Source organism: Chaetomium strumarium, assembly GCF_033439665.1.
Source record: "Chaetomium strumarium strain CBS 333.67 chromosome Unknown B0T15scaffold_3, whole genome shotgun sequence".
NCBI classification, from domain to species: Eukaryota; Fungi; Ascomycota; class Sordariomycetes; order Sordariales; family Chaetomiaceae; genus Chaetomium; species Chaetomium strumarium.
In genome coordinates this window covers 2,717,815-2,733,521 of record NW_026944431.1, presented here as the reverse complement: position 1 = coordinate 2,733,521, position 15,707 = coordinate 2,717,815, and the positions used below count along the sequence as shown (strand labels likewise).

Here is a 15,707-nt window from a genome sequence, read left to right as displayed (position 1 = left end):
GACCGTCTCCGAGTCCTGAGCTCAAAATGAGAAATAGTAAACAGGGCCATGCGGCACCGGCAATACTATGTGGCTTGGGACTGGTGCGCCTACGAATGGTCTTCACTTCGGCACGGAGCAACAGGTGCCGAAAGGTTACACCGAGAGCGATGCTCCACGGACAGACTGTGTTGAGGCTGATCTCAATATAGATCCCTGCAAATCTAGACTGTACTACAGATGGTCTCCAGAATCAATCTCAGCGTTCACCTTCTGAACGAGTCGCTTGTTATGACGACTTGCTTGCGAACGCCATGCTAGTGCGACGAATCTCTTGCTCCAATCCTCTGAAAGGGACAATATGAAGGTATCGCAATAATGGGGTGAGGTTCGGTGAAGCCAAAAGGTTCACAACAATGCAAGTCGCAATGTTCTGCAGAGTAGGTGAAGGCTACTGCTTGTAATTGCTCACTGAGGAAGCTATCTGAATGAGTGACAGAATGGTAGATCTATATACAGCTTCCTCCTTAGGTACCTTCGTACCTGGATCATTCGGCTCATTGGTGATCTGGATGAGCCGCTCACTACGCTTATCACTGAGCGTACTGACCCTCCTGCTCATGACGCCAAGCAATGAGCCGCCCTGGGTCCTGTTCCCGATTGGTGCTCTGGTCTGGACAGCTAGCGACGAGCTTCACAGCACAACTGTATTCCCTAAGTGGCAGGCCAATGTACTTGGCTTTTGGCCGCGGCGCTAGCAGCTTCCCGATGTGGTCGGATGGGATGTCGAGCGTCTCCACGAGATACTCTCGACGGCGAGGACGTCGTTCACACAGCCTGCCAGCGTATCATACGGTAGTTGCGACGGTCTTGGTGGACACAACACGGGAGACATAGGTATGGATGTTGGACGCGGAGCCCTGGAAGTTGTATAGGTACCTGGTATCAGTACGACCCGAGTATCAGATGCTAACTCCCGCGGAGGACTAATGACAGCCTTGATGCCTGACCGCAACCCTCTGGGACCTCTACGCTCGTATCTCTGCCAATCAACCTGCTGCTAGCCTCGTCCCGCCCGCGTCGTCGGGGGTTCTCGCCGCGGGCGTCACGTTACCTTTAATACCGCTCCCAGCTTGTCCGGAGGGGTATGTACGAAGCCTAGCGATTGATTGGTTCTGCAACACTTCGACTGCAGAACCCTCCCGAAGGAGACGGTGGAGAAGGCAGTTTGACGGGTGGCCCGGACCGGGAACGTATGGAAATAGACGATTGGCCAACGCTGGTAACCGAAGCTAGAGATTCTGAATCATTGAATCGGCTCCGAGACGATATATCGTGGTTGTTTACAGCGTCGGAGCACGATGTCAAGGTCGTCATCCTAGCAAAGTTTGATCATTGACGACGCTCTATCTTGCTGGAGAGGGGGTAATAGCAAGAATGCCATCCACAGGTACAGGGCGCTATGACGAGGAGCCGGCAGCTATAGAGTAGTGGCACGGACTTACGCCGGTTCTTCAGCAGGAGATCACGATCCCACGCGACACAACGACAAGCCCGGCATTATGCAATGTAACTACGGGGGCATTGATACTTGGCTTCGGGCTTCTTTTCTTTCAAGACTCGGGTCTGGTACGCCCATGAGGGCTGGTCCGCTCGGATCCGCGCCGTCGCCACCCAGGGTGTAGAGTACATAATTGGTGTTAAATAATGTGAGCCACTCATATGACATGATACGAAGAGAACAGCACCAGATCATCTGCCACCCGCACCATTCCCAAAACATGTGTTGTTGGGGGATGTCCGTTTGTCTTGAGCAAAGCTCAAGTTAATGGCGTGCTCTTCCCTAGTAACGCTGTCATTTTGATTGCAATGATCCATCACGTTCCCGGGCTCACCATCTACAAGCAGGAACAGTCACGCAAAATCTTGACTTTCGCACAAGTGCAATTGATGACTCAGTAAGAACAGGCCAACGCCTCAGCCGAAGTTTTGCCGGCCGAGAACCCATTCGCTTTCCCGGAGTGGGGCCGGCTCCGTAACGACTGCAAACGGCGCCGGCGACGGAGGCCGGAAGGCGTCGCCCATTCTACTTTGTTCACACCCATCGAGCCCTCCAGAACGCGTCCCACGCATTCGCGATGGAGGTGCAATTTTGGCGCCAGAATCCCGGCCCCTGTCGGTGCAGACAAGGCAGAATATTGGCGCGGGTCGTTCCGGGCTGGTCGTTGAGGATGCGACAACCGCGCGTTAGTCTCAGAGACTCAGATCCAGCTGTTGGCGCAGAGAGCTTATTGATGTATTTGTGGGGCACCTCAGGGCCCACCAGAATTTTCAGCCAATCAGAACCCACAACCAACAGCAGCGCCAGCTGGTCTGAGGACGTTGCGAACAAAATCGTCTATTCTGTCATCCTAAGTAGCCTACCTATCTTGCCACTTTCTCTATGTACACCGCATGCATATGATACCCTATACATTGGTGGAATTGTGAGATCCAGAGGATTATGGAAAATGTGCTTGCATTGTGTTACGGCGAGTAGTGGTCGAGAAAGGTGTTGAAGAAGGTAGGTCGTTGAAGGTGATATTCTTACCCCCCCCCCCCCCCCAACATCACCACTATACACTAGCGTATTCAATTTATATACCAGAAGAAAGGTCTTACATAGGCCAACATTCCTACCAAGTTGCATCTTACTATCTATCGTGGTTGTAAATTTCACATGGGGTAATCAAGCCAAATGAAGCTGTATGACAAAGTCAAATCACCCCCTCGAAGTTGCATTTCTATAACTAATAGTCCAAGCAATTCAATCAATATACCGCTCGAAAGGCCTTTCAAAACTCATCTTCCACATACTAAGTGCATATCTATACTATTCCAATTGGTATTAAAATTCAAGATTGAAGATGGTGACTTTTTTCTTATATATGGGTCTCGTATGACAAAGTCCCCTAAAATGTTCGCAACGTCCACAGACTTTATTCCGTGGGCATTTCACGGGGCCCCACAGATACATCCCCACACTAGCCACCCGACTAGCCACTTGAGCTGCACAATGCCCACGGAATCAAGGCTGTTAACCAGAGACTAATACCAACAGTATCGTGGGGGCCAAATCTCGCTGCATCACGAAACAACCGCCAGCCAACCAGGCCGTCAATGGCTGGATAGCAGCGGCGGAGAAACCTGTTATCTTCCCCACTTCAGCTCACCAGTTGGCTGTGTTCTCCTTCCCTCCAGCAACTCTCTCCTCGTCTCTTTCCAACGCTAGGGCGTCGTTTAATCACACTCTCTAAAAGATGCGACTAGTAACCAACCAGGAGCTAAACGAACATCGGGAGCCGGGCTGCTTGGCTGTTCTCACTGACCGAAAGTACTTACACGTGGGAAACTCGTGCATCAAACGAACGCTCCGGCGGCATGAATGGATATCAAGCCGGGTATCACCACCTTCGACCTTTCCCCAGCGGTGGAAGAACGACGCTGCCATCCTCCAGTACCTTGCCACTCACACAAATATCCCGGTGCCGCGCCTTCAGTGCGTCTTCGAGGACGACGGAGCCTTTTACCACTGCACCGAGCTCGTCGAGGGAGTTACGATGGACAGCCTGAGCGAGGGGGACAAAAAGGTCGTTATACAGGAGCTGCTGCAGCATGTCACGACCCTAAAATCTCTGCGGTCTGACACCCCCGGCGTGCCTGGCGTGCGCGAAGCCGGCGGCAAAGCGGCCCCGTCGCTGCTCTGCGCGCCTGAACGTATTTCCAATCTCCATTGGAAGCCCAACAGCTGCTGGCAGCCTCGGGGCAGTGTCAGAGGGGATTTTGTCTTCTGCCACAACGACCTCGCGCAGCACAACGTGATCGTGGACCGTGACACACTGAAAATCAAAGCCATCATCGACTGGGAGTTTGGGGGCTTCTGGCCCGAGTGGTTTGAGCGGCCTTACTGGCAGCGGCCTGGTTCTAGCTGTGCCCTCGAGGGTGAGGAGGATGACACGCAGCGTTGTCGCGACTGGCTTGTGAGCTACTGTGACGAGGTCGTGATGCCCTACTTGCCGACTCTGCACGAAAAGCTTGGGATTCCGATCCGCGACGACCGAGGACTTACCTATGGTTTGCCGGATTCTCAGAGGAGAGAGACAACGTCGATCAGCGAGGACGGCGCCGAGTCGACAAGTCGCGACCTAGGTCAGAACACGTATTGATGAGTAGAAAAGGAATCTGGGATTGGAAACTGGGGAGGTGATGTCGTGGAGTCATGCTCAGGAAGAATGGGCGGATAATAGAGAAGACAAGTCATGCATCTGAAACTTGAGGTCCCTCCCCATTTTTTTTTGTTTTTTTTTTATTTTTATTTTTTTGGTACCCAAGCTGGACCAGCCAGTGGCAATGTTATTCTGTTTTCCGCCTCGCATGTTCAGTCCACTCAACTGCAGTCGACTAGCGGCCTAGCTTACTCGCTATCTCTCCTCATTGCTTGCAAACGCCCGGCTTGACGCGTCATCTCTCTGGAAATCACTTCTTTCCACCCTTGGGCTTAGGGATGGGGATCGGCTTCGAGCCACCCCCCGAGCCACCACCATTACGGCCGCCGCCCCCATTGTTGCTGCCGCTGCTGCCGGGGCGTCCTGTACCCGGGGTGTTCTTGCTCGCCATGTTCGAGGACCTATAGAAGTCGTCAGAATGCTCTAACATCCCTTAGAAGGCTGATCGAACTTACCATTGGCAACTGCAGCCCTTCATCCTGTCCTGAGTGCGCGACAGGACGGCGCCGCACCAATAGCAATTGTGAAAGTCCCGGGACAACATCTTGTAGGAATGGGTAACTGGGTGTTTGTCTTGTAAGAAGTCGGGATTGTGAGCTAGGGAATCTGAAGTTGATAGTATAAAGAACTCGTTGTATCGTTGTAACCGAACCAGCGGTTTGAAGGTGTGAGTGCGGTGTCTGGGATTGAATTGTGTCTGTCTGACTGTCGATTGAAGGAACGAGACTCCGATACTTATACATCTGTTTACCTCCCTTGCCTCTCGGACTGAATGCATCCTCTAGTTGATGGCGATGATGGAGAGATCAGGCACATAGTTGCCCCGCCATTCATGAGTTGTGAGACCATGACATCTCCGGCGGTGCCTGCTATATTATTGTTGGATTGTATTACCTTCGTGGGATTCCAGAGAGATTGTGGCATCATCAGCCAGCGGGGACTGGCTTTCATCGTCATATAATGCCTCGGAAGAGAAAGAAGAAATGAGGAAAGGAAAAGAACCAACTAACCTAACGCATAAGTTTTAAAGTCACGTCAGAGTGGTTTAAGATGGAAGTGAAAATGGTATTTCGACTCGCTATCAAAGACCTCGATAATATTCAACTACAAAGGTAGCTGGCCTGTCACAAGCAATTGCAAGCGCCCTTGCAACCAAAACAGGCGAGATACACCAGTTGCAAGACAAAGTCTCTTTACGCCAGCCCATACTCCTTCACCAGCTTCTCCGCACACGTGGCGCCGGTGATATCTACCCAAAAAAGAAAGTCTTGTCAGTAACCCCCCGTTTTACCTGACCACCACAGTCTTTAAGAGAGGTGATGACGGGAGGGAGCGCAACTTACACGCAACAGCCTGGACATGGCAGCTCGCCAGGACCGGCACCACGCTCATATCAGCCACCCTCAACCCCTGCACCCCCATGACCTTGAAATCCTTATCGACCGCAGCATCCTCATCCCCAGCCTTACCCATCTTCACAGTGCCCGTCATATGCCAGCTCGAGCCAATAGTCTGCTTCCAGTAGGCCAGCAGCGCCTCGTCATCGGCATCTTCCGGCGGCGCGGCCACCGTGCCGAGGGTATCCCTGGCGTACGCCTCCGTCCTGGTGAACTTCAGCACCTCGCGCAGCGACTCGACCGCGGCGCGGCGGTCGAAGGGGTGCGCGAGGAACTTGGGATCAAACAGCAGGGGCACGTCGGGATCGGCCGACTGCAGCGTGACGGTGCCGCGCGACTGCGCGTTGTACAGGAAGACCAGTATGCACGAGTAGTTGAGGTCCTCGTTGCGGAAGCCCGGGAGGAACCAGTGGATGGGGAAGTGCGTGAAGATTTCGGTGTGCGGGACTGTGGGGGAGGTTAGGTACCGCTGCTCGGACGCGGGGAGGGACTGGAACTCCGGGGAGGAAGGGAGCGAGGGTAGCTTGAGGAAGCCGATGGCCATCTCGGTGGCGAACTTGGTCCACGGCCCCGTGCCGTGCGTCTTCCACTCCTCCAGCGCGGCGTCCATGGCGGCTTGGTCGCCGTAGAAGCTGGCCCGCGCCGTGCTGGTTTCCGTGCGGGTGTAGACCAGCGGGCAGAAGGCGTGGTCCCGGAGACCTTGCCCAATCGCCGGGGAGTGGTGGATCACGGGGATGTTGTACTTCTCCAGCTGCTCCTTGGGTCCAATGCCCGAGTGCATCAGGATCCGTGGCGTGTCGAGCGCGCCCGCTGTCAGGATGACCTCCTTGGACGCCAGGTACCGCTTCCCGTTGGACTCCACGCCGACGGCCCTTTTGCCCTCCAATAGGACGCGCTGCACAGGCGACTCGGTCAGGACGGTGAGGTTGTCGGGGCACGGCACCAGCAGGTCGTGCGCCGTGGAGCGCTTTCCCTGGTATGCCGAGCTGATCAGCAGCGACATGCCGAGGGGGTCGCCCGAGTTGTGGTCCGGATTCAGCGGGTATCCGGCCTGCTCGAAGGCGTCCAGCAGCGGCACGAGGTCGGCCTCGCACTCCTTGGGGAATCCAACATGCAGAGGGCCGGACGAGCCGTGGTCCGACGCCTTGGGCGCCGCATACTTGCTGCTCACACCCCCGGGAAGGGCGGAGTGGAAGGTCTCCAGCTGCTTGAGGCGGGCCTGGACGGGCTCCCAGCCGAAGGCATCGTCCCCGACGATGCGGGCCCACTCCTCGTAGTCGTCGCGGGCGCCGATGGTGAAGACGCCGAAGTTGATGGCGCTGGATCCGCCGAGCCCGAAACCTCGGGAATAGTCGAGCACGCGGTCGTCGCAGTGCGTCTGGGGCGTTGTTTTATAGCCCCAGTTCACGTCCTTGTTCGTGAAGGTCAGCCAGCGCTGCCCGTCAACCCGGAGGTTTGGGTCGGTATTCTTCCCGCCGGCCTCGAGCAGCAGAACCTTGGGCTTTTTGGCGGAGTGGACGAGGCCATACGCCAGTGCACAGCCAGCCGGCCCGCCTGTTTCGCATAGAATTGGTCAGGAATCAGGATGCATCCCCGAGAAGGTTAGACATATTAGCACAGGCAACGACGGGGTCACCTACCTCCAACCACCACAAAGTCATATTCGGACGCCATCCTGAGATCAAATTTCCTGCTGACTTCCCGTCGTTGTCGTTTGTTTGTTTGTCAAAGAGCCGCCATCGCGCTTTATTTTAGACCGGAAGCCCAGTTGATGTGGGGGGATACTCCGTCCATACACCGCAACAATTACCGAACTAGTACCTGTAACCTACCTGACGTAGCAACGACGCCGGATCTTACGCGGGGATGTTTCATGAGTGGAAGAAGATGCGCGCGGGGGTTGAAGTGTGGCACAGCTTGGCCCTGAATAAGCGTCCCACCTTTAGCTTACGTTCGGGGTATTTAGGTACCTAACTAATGCTGACTATCAAAGTTAACGCTACCGCTTACGCCAAGCTGGTTTTCTTGCTGGAGTCTAAAATCCCGAGCTCCAGTAATGATCATTCTTTTCGCGCTGTATACGATGGGAGTGAGTAATAAATGAACCTAGGTAATGAGGAAGGACGGTGATCGTCGGCAGTCTCCTCTACAACAGCGTAGCATCTATTCTTAGTCTTGCATAAGTCTTCCTCTATAGTCTTGGCATTGTATCTCGTGCAGTGCTATTTGTCACGGACATACGGATACTAGTACGTACTAGACTAAACTTGGTAACGAAAACCCCAAACACCCCCCACCGTGAGGAAGAGCGTACCTATGCATTCGTGTGGTGAATCATGATGGGAAGAAGGGTTCATGTTGCAGTGTGCAGGGTCTCAGAAGCTGAGATGTACTAGTTTGAGTTCTATTGTGCTGTGTTTATCCAAGACCGCGTTAACCCGCCATGATAGGAGGTCAGTATCGAAGTTGAAAAGGAAAAGGACTCTATGTACAGGAAGGTGCCCTCTACACGTATACGTCTCGCGCGCAACAGCTGCCATGGAGCGAGTGCACCAAAGGTCCCGACTTGCCGTATTCTCCACTGCCTCATCTGTACCAACTCATACAACTAAACAAAGGGAGATGGTCATTACCGCTTATACCTCTTGGACCCCTGGTCGTTACCGAAATCCTTCAGCCAAATCCGGAGGTTCTATCCGCCATTGATCAATTTCCCATCTGTATCCCGAAAGGTGCCCCCAAAGGTCTCTTCTGTCTCTTCTGTTGTAAGGATCGTTTCTCCGTTTCCCTCGGCCCTGTTTGGTCGCCATACTATGACTCTTGCTTCCTTTCCCTGGTACTCTAGGTGAATCCCAATAACAGCCTGAGTCAACCCATTTGAACCCAGGATGCATTCATCTGCGAGGAACGGCAAATCTTGGCGTTTTTGGGAATGTGAGACCTCCAGGATGACACCTAGTTCTGTCGCATCGTAATGTGCAACGACCCGTCTGGGTGATGGGAACCACCATCTACAGATCCATATAGTGGCGGGCTAGCCGACCAAACAACTCCAACTCCATTCTCTCAGCAGCTTCGGGCCCGCTTCGGATGTCTCCTGCTAAACGACGTTGTTCTTGGTGCGCTGGAACTTTTCGACAATGTGAAAGAATGTCCTCAGAACGAATAGAATAAAATGAGGTCTTTAGCAGGTTTGATTCTGTTGTGCGGCACCAGAGGGCTGGATATTTGCGATCTTGTTGTTCTCGTCAAGAATACCCCAGGAGTGCCCCGATGATCTCCTTCTCAGAGTCACTGCTCTTATGGCAAGTGATGGTGTGGCTGGATGATGCCGGAGCACGTTTCTAGAGCATATCATGTTAGCGAAAGCACGGGTACACTCTGGCTGGCATCTTACGTGACTCGCAGCTCCTTTGGTCTTGCCTAGCGTATCATTGGTGAAGACATTCCCTTCTTCAACCCGCTTCTGCACCATCTCAGCAGATGGTGATTGTGTCCGATCTGACGGGTGCAGGGTGGACTTCGGCAGCTAGGGTGATGGCGCTTTCCCCGCTGGTTGATGGTACCGGAGGCAATCGTATCTGGATTGATGATGGGAAAATAGCGGTATAGTGCCCGCCAAATGGTCGGCTTCTTGGGCATCTGGAGCACGGGTTAGCTTTATATAACCACAGGGGATGGTAGCAGCGGAAGGGTCGTGGCGGCGGTGTCGTCCAATGGGAAACAAATTTCTTCTGTCCTCTTCCAAGCGGGAATACCAATGATGTAAAGGATGGATGAGAGAAATAGAACGCTTGTAAAAAGAAAAGGAGAATGATAACCAAGATAGAAGAGAAGGCAGGGGTTTTAATGAGCAATCATTAAGTCGACTGTGTTGGACATACCATGCGTTTTCAGGGAAACTTTAATGACGAAGACCTCTTCCTAGGAAGCAAGCTCTTTGGCCTTTTTCTCGAACCTGTCGCCGCCTTAGCTCAATCGCGCGCCGCGGGACACCAGACGATGATGCCGTGGAACTGGCCGACGCCACTCGCGTCGACGGACCTGAACAAAAGCTCGTTTGCGGATATGATTACATTCGGCGTCGTTCTCGTCGCTGGGGAGGGAAGGGGACGGGGCGGAGCCGCGGAGTGACGAGACGCTAATGTAGTCGGGGCACGAGGCAACAAAGCCTCAATCCTTCGTAGAGGTGCAGTGATATCTGATATCCAAGGCCGGAGATAATCGAGTCGTAGAAGTATACGATCCTCTTCTTGTCATTATAGACAATCTAGTACAATGAGCTAAGTAACGTACATTATCAGTGAGTGGGCCACTTTTCACCACCTTACAACGACTATCCTCTATTACAACACATCAACACTAGGAACCAACTATAATTACATCAGAAACAGTTGAATCAGACCCTTCTGCAACCTCCTGGCACGTACGGGCATTATGGCCAGACTTGCCGCACACACCACAGCACTGAACTTTCGTACAAGCTCCCCCTGCACCACCACCATCCGGCTGCGTTTCTTGTGCTACCTCCCCAACTACGGCTTTCTAGTCCAGTAGATCCTTTGCATCTTGTACTGCAAGCGATCCTCCAAGCTATACGCGTGTTCTTTGGCTCTCCGGCGCTTACTTAGTGCTTCGTTGGCCTTACCGAGCAAAGAGACCTTTGCGCGAAGAAGAGCCATCTGATGCATTATAGCTATTGTACCCTTGGCTAACTAGTCTACAGCAGTCAACATTAATGTTGGGGAGCTATTTTAATGGTTGGTAATACGGGTCTTGATGAGCGTTGACTGTGCTTTGGCTTCCTAGGGGTTATATAGTGACTGGAAGACCCAAGACTATATAGTGCTAGGCTATGAGTTTAGGGGGGTTGGCGTACGAAGCTTGATATCCAGCTTAGAAAGTACTCTCTCTAGATCGTATGGCACTTGGCCGGCTCCTATAAAGCCACTCTAGATATTCTTCTCTGTCATCGAGGCGAACTAGGCCTTGCGGAAGCCATAGAGGAACTCGAGCTTGCTTATAACGTATCTGTCACGAGGGCCGTCGTTCAAGACCAGAGTCAAGCCTCTGGTGGTAAACTGACTGCATTGCAAGAATATTGAACTTGCAGGAGGAAAGAAATCCTCGGGACTGCAAGGTAGGCTTTAAATACAAGATGCGAGTAGGTTTGAGCTTGCATGCATGATGTAATGGAACATGCATAATGAATCATCACTTGGTATGATGAATCATTATATATGCAAATGATATCATCATCATAGTCGGTGCGTTCCACCGTCATAGTATCTTATAAGCGAGATGAACATATAACGTACATGATAAGCGAGTGACCTAGACAAGCGAATGACCCACTTCCTACACGACGCGACATCTTTGCACTCAACAACAAAATTTCCTCTACCATCCAAAATGCCCTCTACTTCAAAAGAAAGCCAGATAATCTTTGCTCTCCAAGCTCTTCAAAACGACCAGAATCTAAGCGAACGAGCCGCAGCTAAGATCTATGGGGTTGACCGTAGGACCCTGGGGCGCCAACGCGCCGGCAAGCCTGCACGATACGATCTTCCAGCCAACTCGCGCAAGCTCATAGATCTAGAAGAGAAGGCGATAGTTCAATATATCAATGAGCTATCTGCACGTGCATTTCCGCCTAGGTTGTATGGTATAGAAGATATGGCCAACCAACTACTGCGCGAACGCGACGCGCCCCCTATTGGCAAACGCTGGGCTTATAACTTCGTCAAACGCCGGCCAGAGCTCCGTACGCGATATATATATAGATACGACTACCAGAGGGCTAGATGCGAAGATCCAGACGTTATTCGCAAGTGGTTTAGGCTTGTATAGAACACTAAGGCCAAGTATAGTATTATAGATGACAATGTCTATAACTTTGACGAGACCGGGTTTATAATAGGCATTATCTTTACGGGTATAGTTATTACAACCTCAGATGGCCGGAGCAAGGCTAAGCTGGCCTAGCCTGGCAATCGCAAGTGGGCAACAGTAATCTAGGGAGTCAATGCTCTCGGCTGAGCTATCCCTCCGTTCATCATCTTGGCCGCGTAATACCACCTCGTCAACTAGTACACCGAGTACAACCTCCCGGCCGACTAGCGCATTACAACCACCGAGAACGGCTGGACTACCAACGCAGTAGGCCTTGATTAGATCAAGCACTTCGACTACCATACAACGCCTCGGACAAAGGGCAAATACCGGTTGTTAATCCTCGATGGCCACGAAAGCCACCACTCAACCGAGTTCGAGCTCTACTGCCAGCAGAACAACATTATCACGCTCTACATACCTCCACATTCCTCCCACCTCCTCCAGCCACTTGATGTTGGCTGCTTTGGGCCGTTGAAGCAGGCGTACGGTCGCCAGATCGAGGACTTGGTACGCGCACATATCAACCATATAAGCAAGCTCGAGTTTCTTTATGCCTTTCGCACGGCCTTCTTTGCCTCTATCACCAAGAGGAATATACAGGGCGGTTTTACAGGGGCTGGCCTTGTGCCATACGATCCAGAGAGGGTGCTTTCAAAGCTAGATATCAAGCTTCGTACACCAACACCCCCAACCTCACGGCCGGGCATTGCACAATCTTGGGTCTTCCAGACACTACACAACCCTCGAGAAGCCGAGTCACAGTCAACGCTTATCAAGACTCGCATTGCCAACCATCAAAATAGCTCCCCGACTTCAATATTGGCTGCTATAGACCAGCTTACCAAGGGTACGATGGCTATAATGCACCAGGTGGCCTTCCTTCAGGCAGAGGTGTCTTCGCTCCGCAAGGCTAACGAGGCGCTAAGCAAGCGCCGGAGAGCCAAAAGAACGCGTGTGCGGCTTGGAGGATCACTTACTGTGCAGGAGGCACAGGAGGTGGTAAGCCAGGGGGCTATAGGTGGGGAGGTGGCACAAGAAATGCAGCCGGATGGTGGTGGTGCAGGGGGGGCTCGTACGAAGGTTCGGTGCTATGGTGTGTGCGGCAAGCCTGGTCATAATCCCCGCACTTGTCAGGAGGTTGCAGAAGCATCTGATTCAGCCGTTTCTGATGTAATTATAGTAGGTTCATAATGTTGTTGTGTTGTAATTGTAGTTGATTGTTATAGTATGGTGGCAAGTGTTCAATTCGCTTATATGTTCATCTCGCTTATAAGATACGTTATCTGGAATTTAGTTCTGGTATAATATTCTACGTGACTTTATTATTATGGTTTGTCAAGGCACTTATTCTGTCTATGGGATAAATTCCCGAAGCTCTTTATATGTATAAACAGCAACACAGTCAAGATAGGTAGGGTGAACCGTTATAAAGGAAACAATCATTAACCGCAGGGACCGTCCTTAGGGGGTCGGTTGGGTTAAGGACACCCTCGCAATCCACATTTCCTCCTAGTCGCTCTTCATCTATTATACCTTGAGCTTCCACTATTGATTTCCATCTCTTCTATGATATTTTTTTCCACCGTCCTTTGCAGCAGCTGGACAATGGCGTCGTGTCCGCCTGTAATAGCATACGATAGCGGCGTATTGCAAAACATGTCCATCGAGTTGGCATCGACCTTCCCTGTCGCTAGAAGCAGCTGGACAACGGACTCGTGTCCGCCTTTATCAGCATACGATAGCGTCGTGCAGATAGACCAGTCCTCTGAGTTGGCATCGACCTTCCCTGTCACCAGAAGCAGCTGGATAATAACATTATACCCACCCGCAGCAGCGTACAACAACGGCGTTCGGCGAGATATATCCCTCGAGTCGGGATCGACCTTCCCTGTCGCCAGAAGCAGCTGGATAACGGCATTATGCCCACCCGCAGCAGCGTACGACAACGGCGTTCGGCGAGATTTATCCCTCGAGTCGGGATCGACCTTCCCTGTCGCTAGCAGAAACTGGACAACGGCCTCGTGGCCCTCCCCGGCGGCCCATGATAGCGGGGTTCGGCCATCTCTATCCTCAGCCTCAATGATGGCGCCGGCCTCCAATAACCGCAGCACAACCGCTTCTTGGCCCTTCTCGGCGGCCCTTGATAGCGGGGTTCGGCCATATCCATCCTCAGCCTCAATGACGGCGCCGGCCTCCAATAACCGTAGCACAACCGCTTCTTGGCCCTTCTCGGCGGCCCTTGATAGCGGGGTTCGGCCATATCCATCCTTAGCCTCAATGACGGCGCCCGCCTCTAATAACCGCAGCACAACCGCTTCTTGACCCTCTTTGGCCGCCCATGACAACGGTGTGTGGCCACCCTCGGTACACTTTGCCTCCATGTCCGTAGCTTTCTCCATAGTCATTAGATCATCCATGAACCCGAACGCCTGCCTATCCGCCTCAGTCCCACTCCAATCGCTGTGACCGGGACCAGTCTTCTCCACGCTTCTCAGTGACCACCCAGTTCTATGAAACTCGACGGCATTCCGGAGACTTTTTGCTGCCTCTCCATATCTCCCCACTTTATCCAGCAACAGTCCAAGGTTCCATGATCTCATAGCCTTGTCCAGGATACTTAGGCAATCGCACTCTGCCACCGAACACTTCTTAGGGACCCCTCGACTGGTTATAAAGGATTCGTAGTCTTCGTCGTGCGCCTCGGCCCGAGACATGTCCCAATCCCAGACGAGCAGCAGATCATTTGGATACCTCGTCACTGGACCCATCTGCTTCAGCAGCTGACCTGTCAACAAGGGAGCTGCAACCATGACAATGCTCGAAAATCCTTTGCGGGGACGAATGATGGTGGGCGCTGATGCTCCTGGCAGAAGACAGACGACGTCCCAATGCCTGATAACCTTCGCCGAGGTTTGGAAGGTGAAGTGAGAGCTTTGTTCCGATCGTAACCCCTCCCCCTTCCAAGTGATCTCCACATGCTGTCTGTCGTACCGAGAAGCGTCCTTTATGATCGACGATATCTTGCCGATAATGTCGGCCTTGGCCTCGATGATCGCCACCTCATCGCTATCCCAGGTGCTAACAGACACCTGATCAGAGAGGCAGAATCTGATCAGTTTTTGGAACAGATCTTTCCACAAAGCCTTATAGTCGGCTTCCAGCCCTGCCGTGCTAGGGTTGTCCGAGCTCATGCCAAGCAAGGCATAAACCTTGTCGAGAGAAAGGGTTGCTTTGCGGGCGTGGTACATATCTACCAGCTCCCCGAGAGGGCATATGCCCAGAGAAAGCCCACCGGACGAACTGATCTCGTGCCTAGGCCGAAACACTACGCCCCATATTAGGTAGATGACCTGAGGAATCAAAGCCTGGAGGTCTGGGCGCATATCGTGAGACAGCTGTACTGCGTCTAGGCATACGCAGAAGGCATGCCCGTCGATTTCTGTAGGGCCGCACTTGATCAGGATACTTCGAGCGGCGGCGACCTCTTGAAGAACCTTGATCCCATGTTAGATACTACTATCAATCTGTTCTTTCCATGATGCGCTCCATGATCGATCGCTTACCCAGATACGTTGGAACCACGGCCGCTCAAGCAGCTTGAGGATCGCCTGTTGCGTTTCATCGACGGTGGAACTCGTGGACTGTTGATCGGAAAGTCTCAGGATCCTCTGGCGATGCGCTTTGACGATTGCAGCATTCTCGTCCTGCTCCTCGGCAGCCTTGCGTATCGCTATGAGCGCATGGTCGCTGTTGTCCGCTGCCTTTCCAAGCCAGACAATTACGCGACTCGCTTTGGCGTAGATCTTTGCCATGAGCCCAACCTGATGACCCTTTTCGTCATCGTCTTTCTGGTTGATGCAGAGAGCATCTATCCATAGGACCCGGTCTAGGAAGGGATCCCGAAGATGTGAGAGCGCCGCATGGAGATTCCCCTTGACCCATAACTCCGAGTCGTTTATTGACAGAGGCTGTGGGTCGTCCGCAGACTCCCATACGTACGACAACGCCTCGTAGGGGTGGGTGCGCCCGGAGTCGAGTAAGGTGCAGGTAAAGACGTGGCATTCTATGGGCGAGTTCTCGTCCGAATGTGGCAGAAGCCGGAGCAACCGCACACTACCCTCCGGTAAAGGATTGTATATGGCCATTGGCTATGCAAAGGGTGCCGAGAGAA

General features: G+C 52.7%; 4 protein-coding genes across 4 annotated transcripts; 2 read left to right on the top strand and 2 right to left on the bottom strand.

Moving 5' to 3' along the window:
* Positions 1-1,144: 1,144 nt before the first annotated feature.
* Positions 1,145-1,378, top strand: B0T15DRAFT_394962 (uncharacterized protein; the record flags this gene model as incomplete). Its single annotated transcript, XM_062864756.1, has 1 exon — positions 1,145-1,378. A coding segment is annotated over one exon (234 nt), but the record flags the coding sequence as incomplete, so codon positions are not given.
* A 1,638-nt stretch (positions 1,379-3,016) lies between these two features.
* On the top strand, positions 3,017-4,425 carry B0T15DRAFT_529352 (uncharacterized protein). The gene has a single exon (XM_062869103.1). It carries the CDS (start codon positions 3,279-3,281, stop codon positions 4,182-4,184), a length of 906 nt encoding a protein of 301 aa, XP_062722922.1. The 5' UTR covers positions 3,017-3,278; the 3' UTR covers positions 4,185-4,425.
* An 870-nt stretch (positions 4,426-5,295) lies between these two features.
* B0T15DRAFT_529348 (uncharacterized protein) lies at positions 5,296-7,531 on the bottom strand. The gene is made up of 3 exons (XM_062869102.1): positions 7,282-7,531; positions 5,588-7,195; positions 5,296-5,493 (listed from the first exon to the last, which is right to left on the bottom strand). The coding sequence occupies exons 1-3, from the start codon at positions 7,313-7,315 to the stop codon at positions 5,438-5,440; spliced, it is 1,698 nt and encodes a 565-aa protein (XP_062722921.1). The 5' UTR covers positions 7,316-7,531; the 3' UTR covers positions 5,296-5,437.
* Positions 7,532-12,849: 5,318 nt separating this feature from the next.
* Positions 12,850-15,681, bottom strand: B0T15DRAFT_566727 (heterokaryon incompatibility protein-domain-containing protein; the record flags this gene model as incomplete). Its single annotated transcript, XM_062870706.1, has 7 exons — positions 12,850-13,236; positions 13,420-13,600; positions 13,750-13,774; positions 14,010-14,139; positions 14,194-15,030; positions 15,100-15,177; positions 15,223-15,681. The coding sequence occupies 7 exons, from the start codon at positions 15,679-15,681 to the stop codon at positions 13,057-13,059; spliced, it is 1,890 nt and encodes a 629-aa protein (XP_062722920.1). The 3' UTR covers positions 12,850-13,056.
* Between the last annotated feature and the right edge of the window lie 26 nt (positions 15,682-15,707).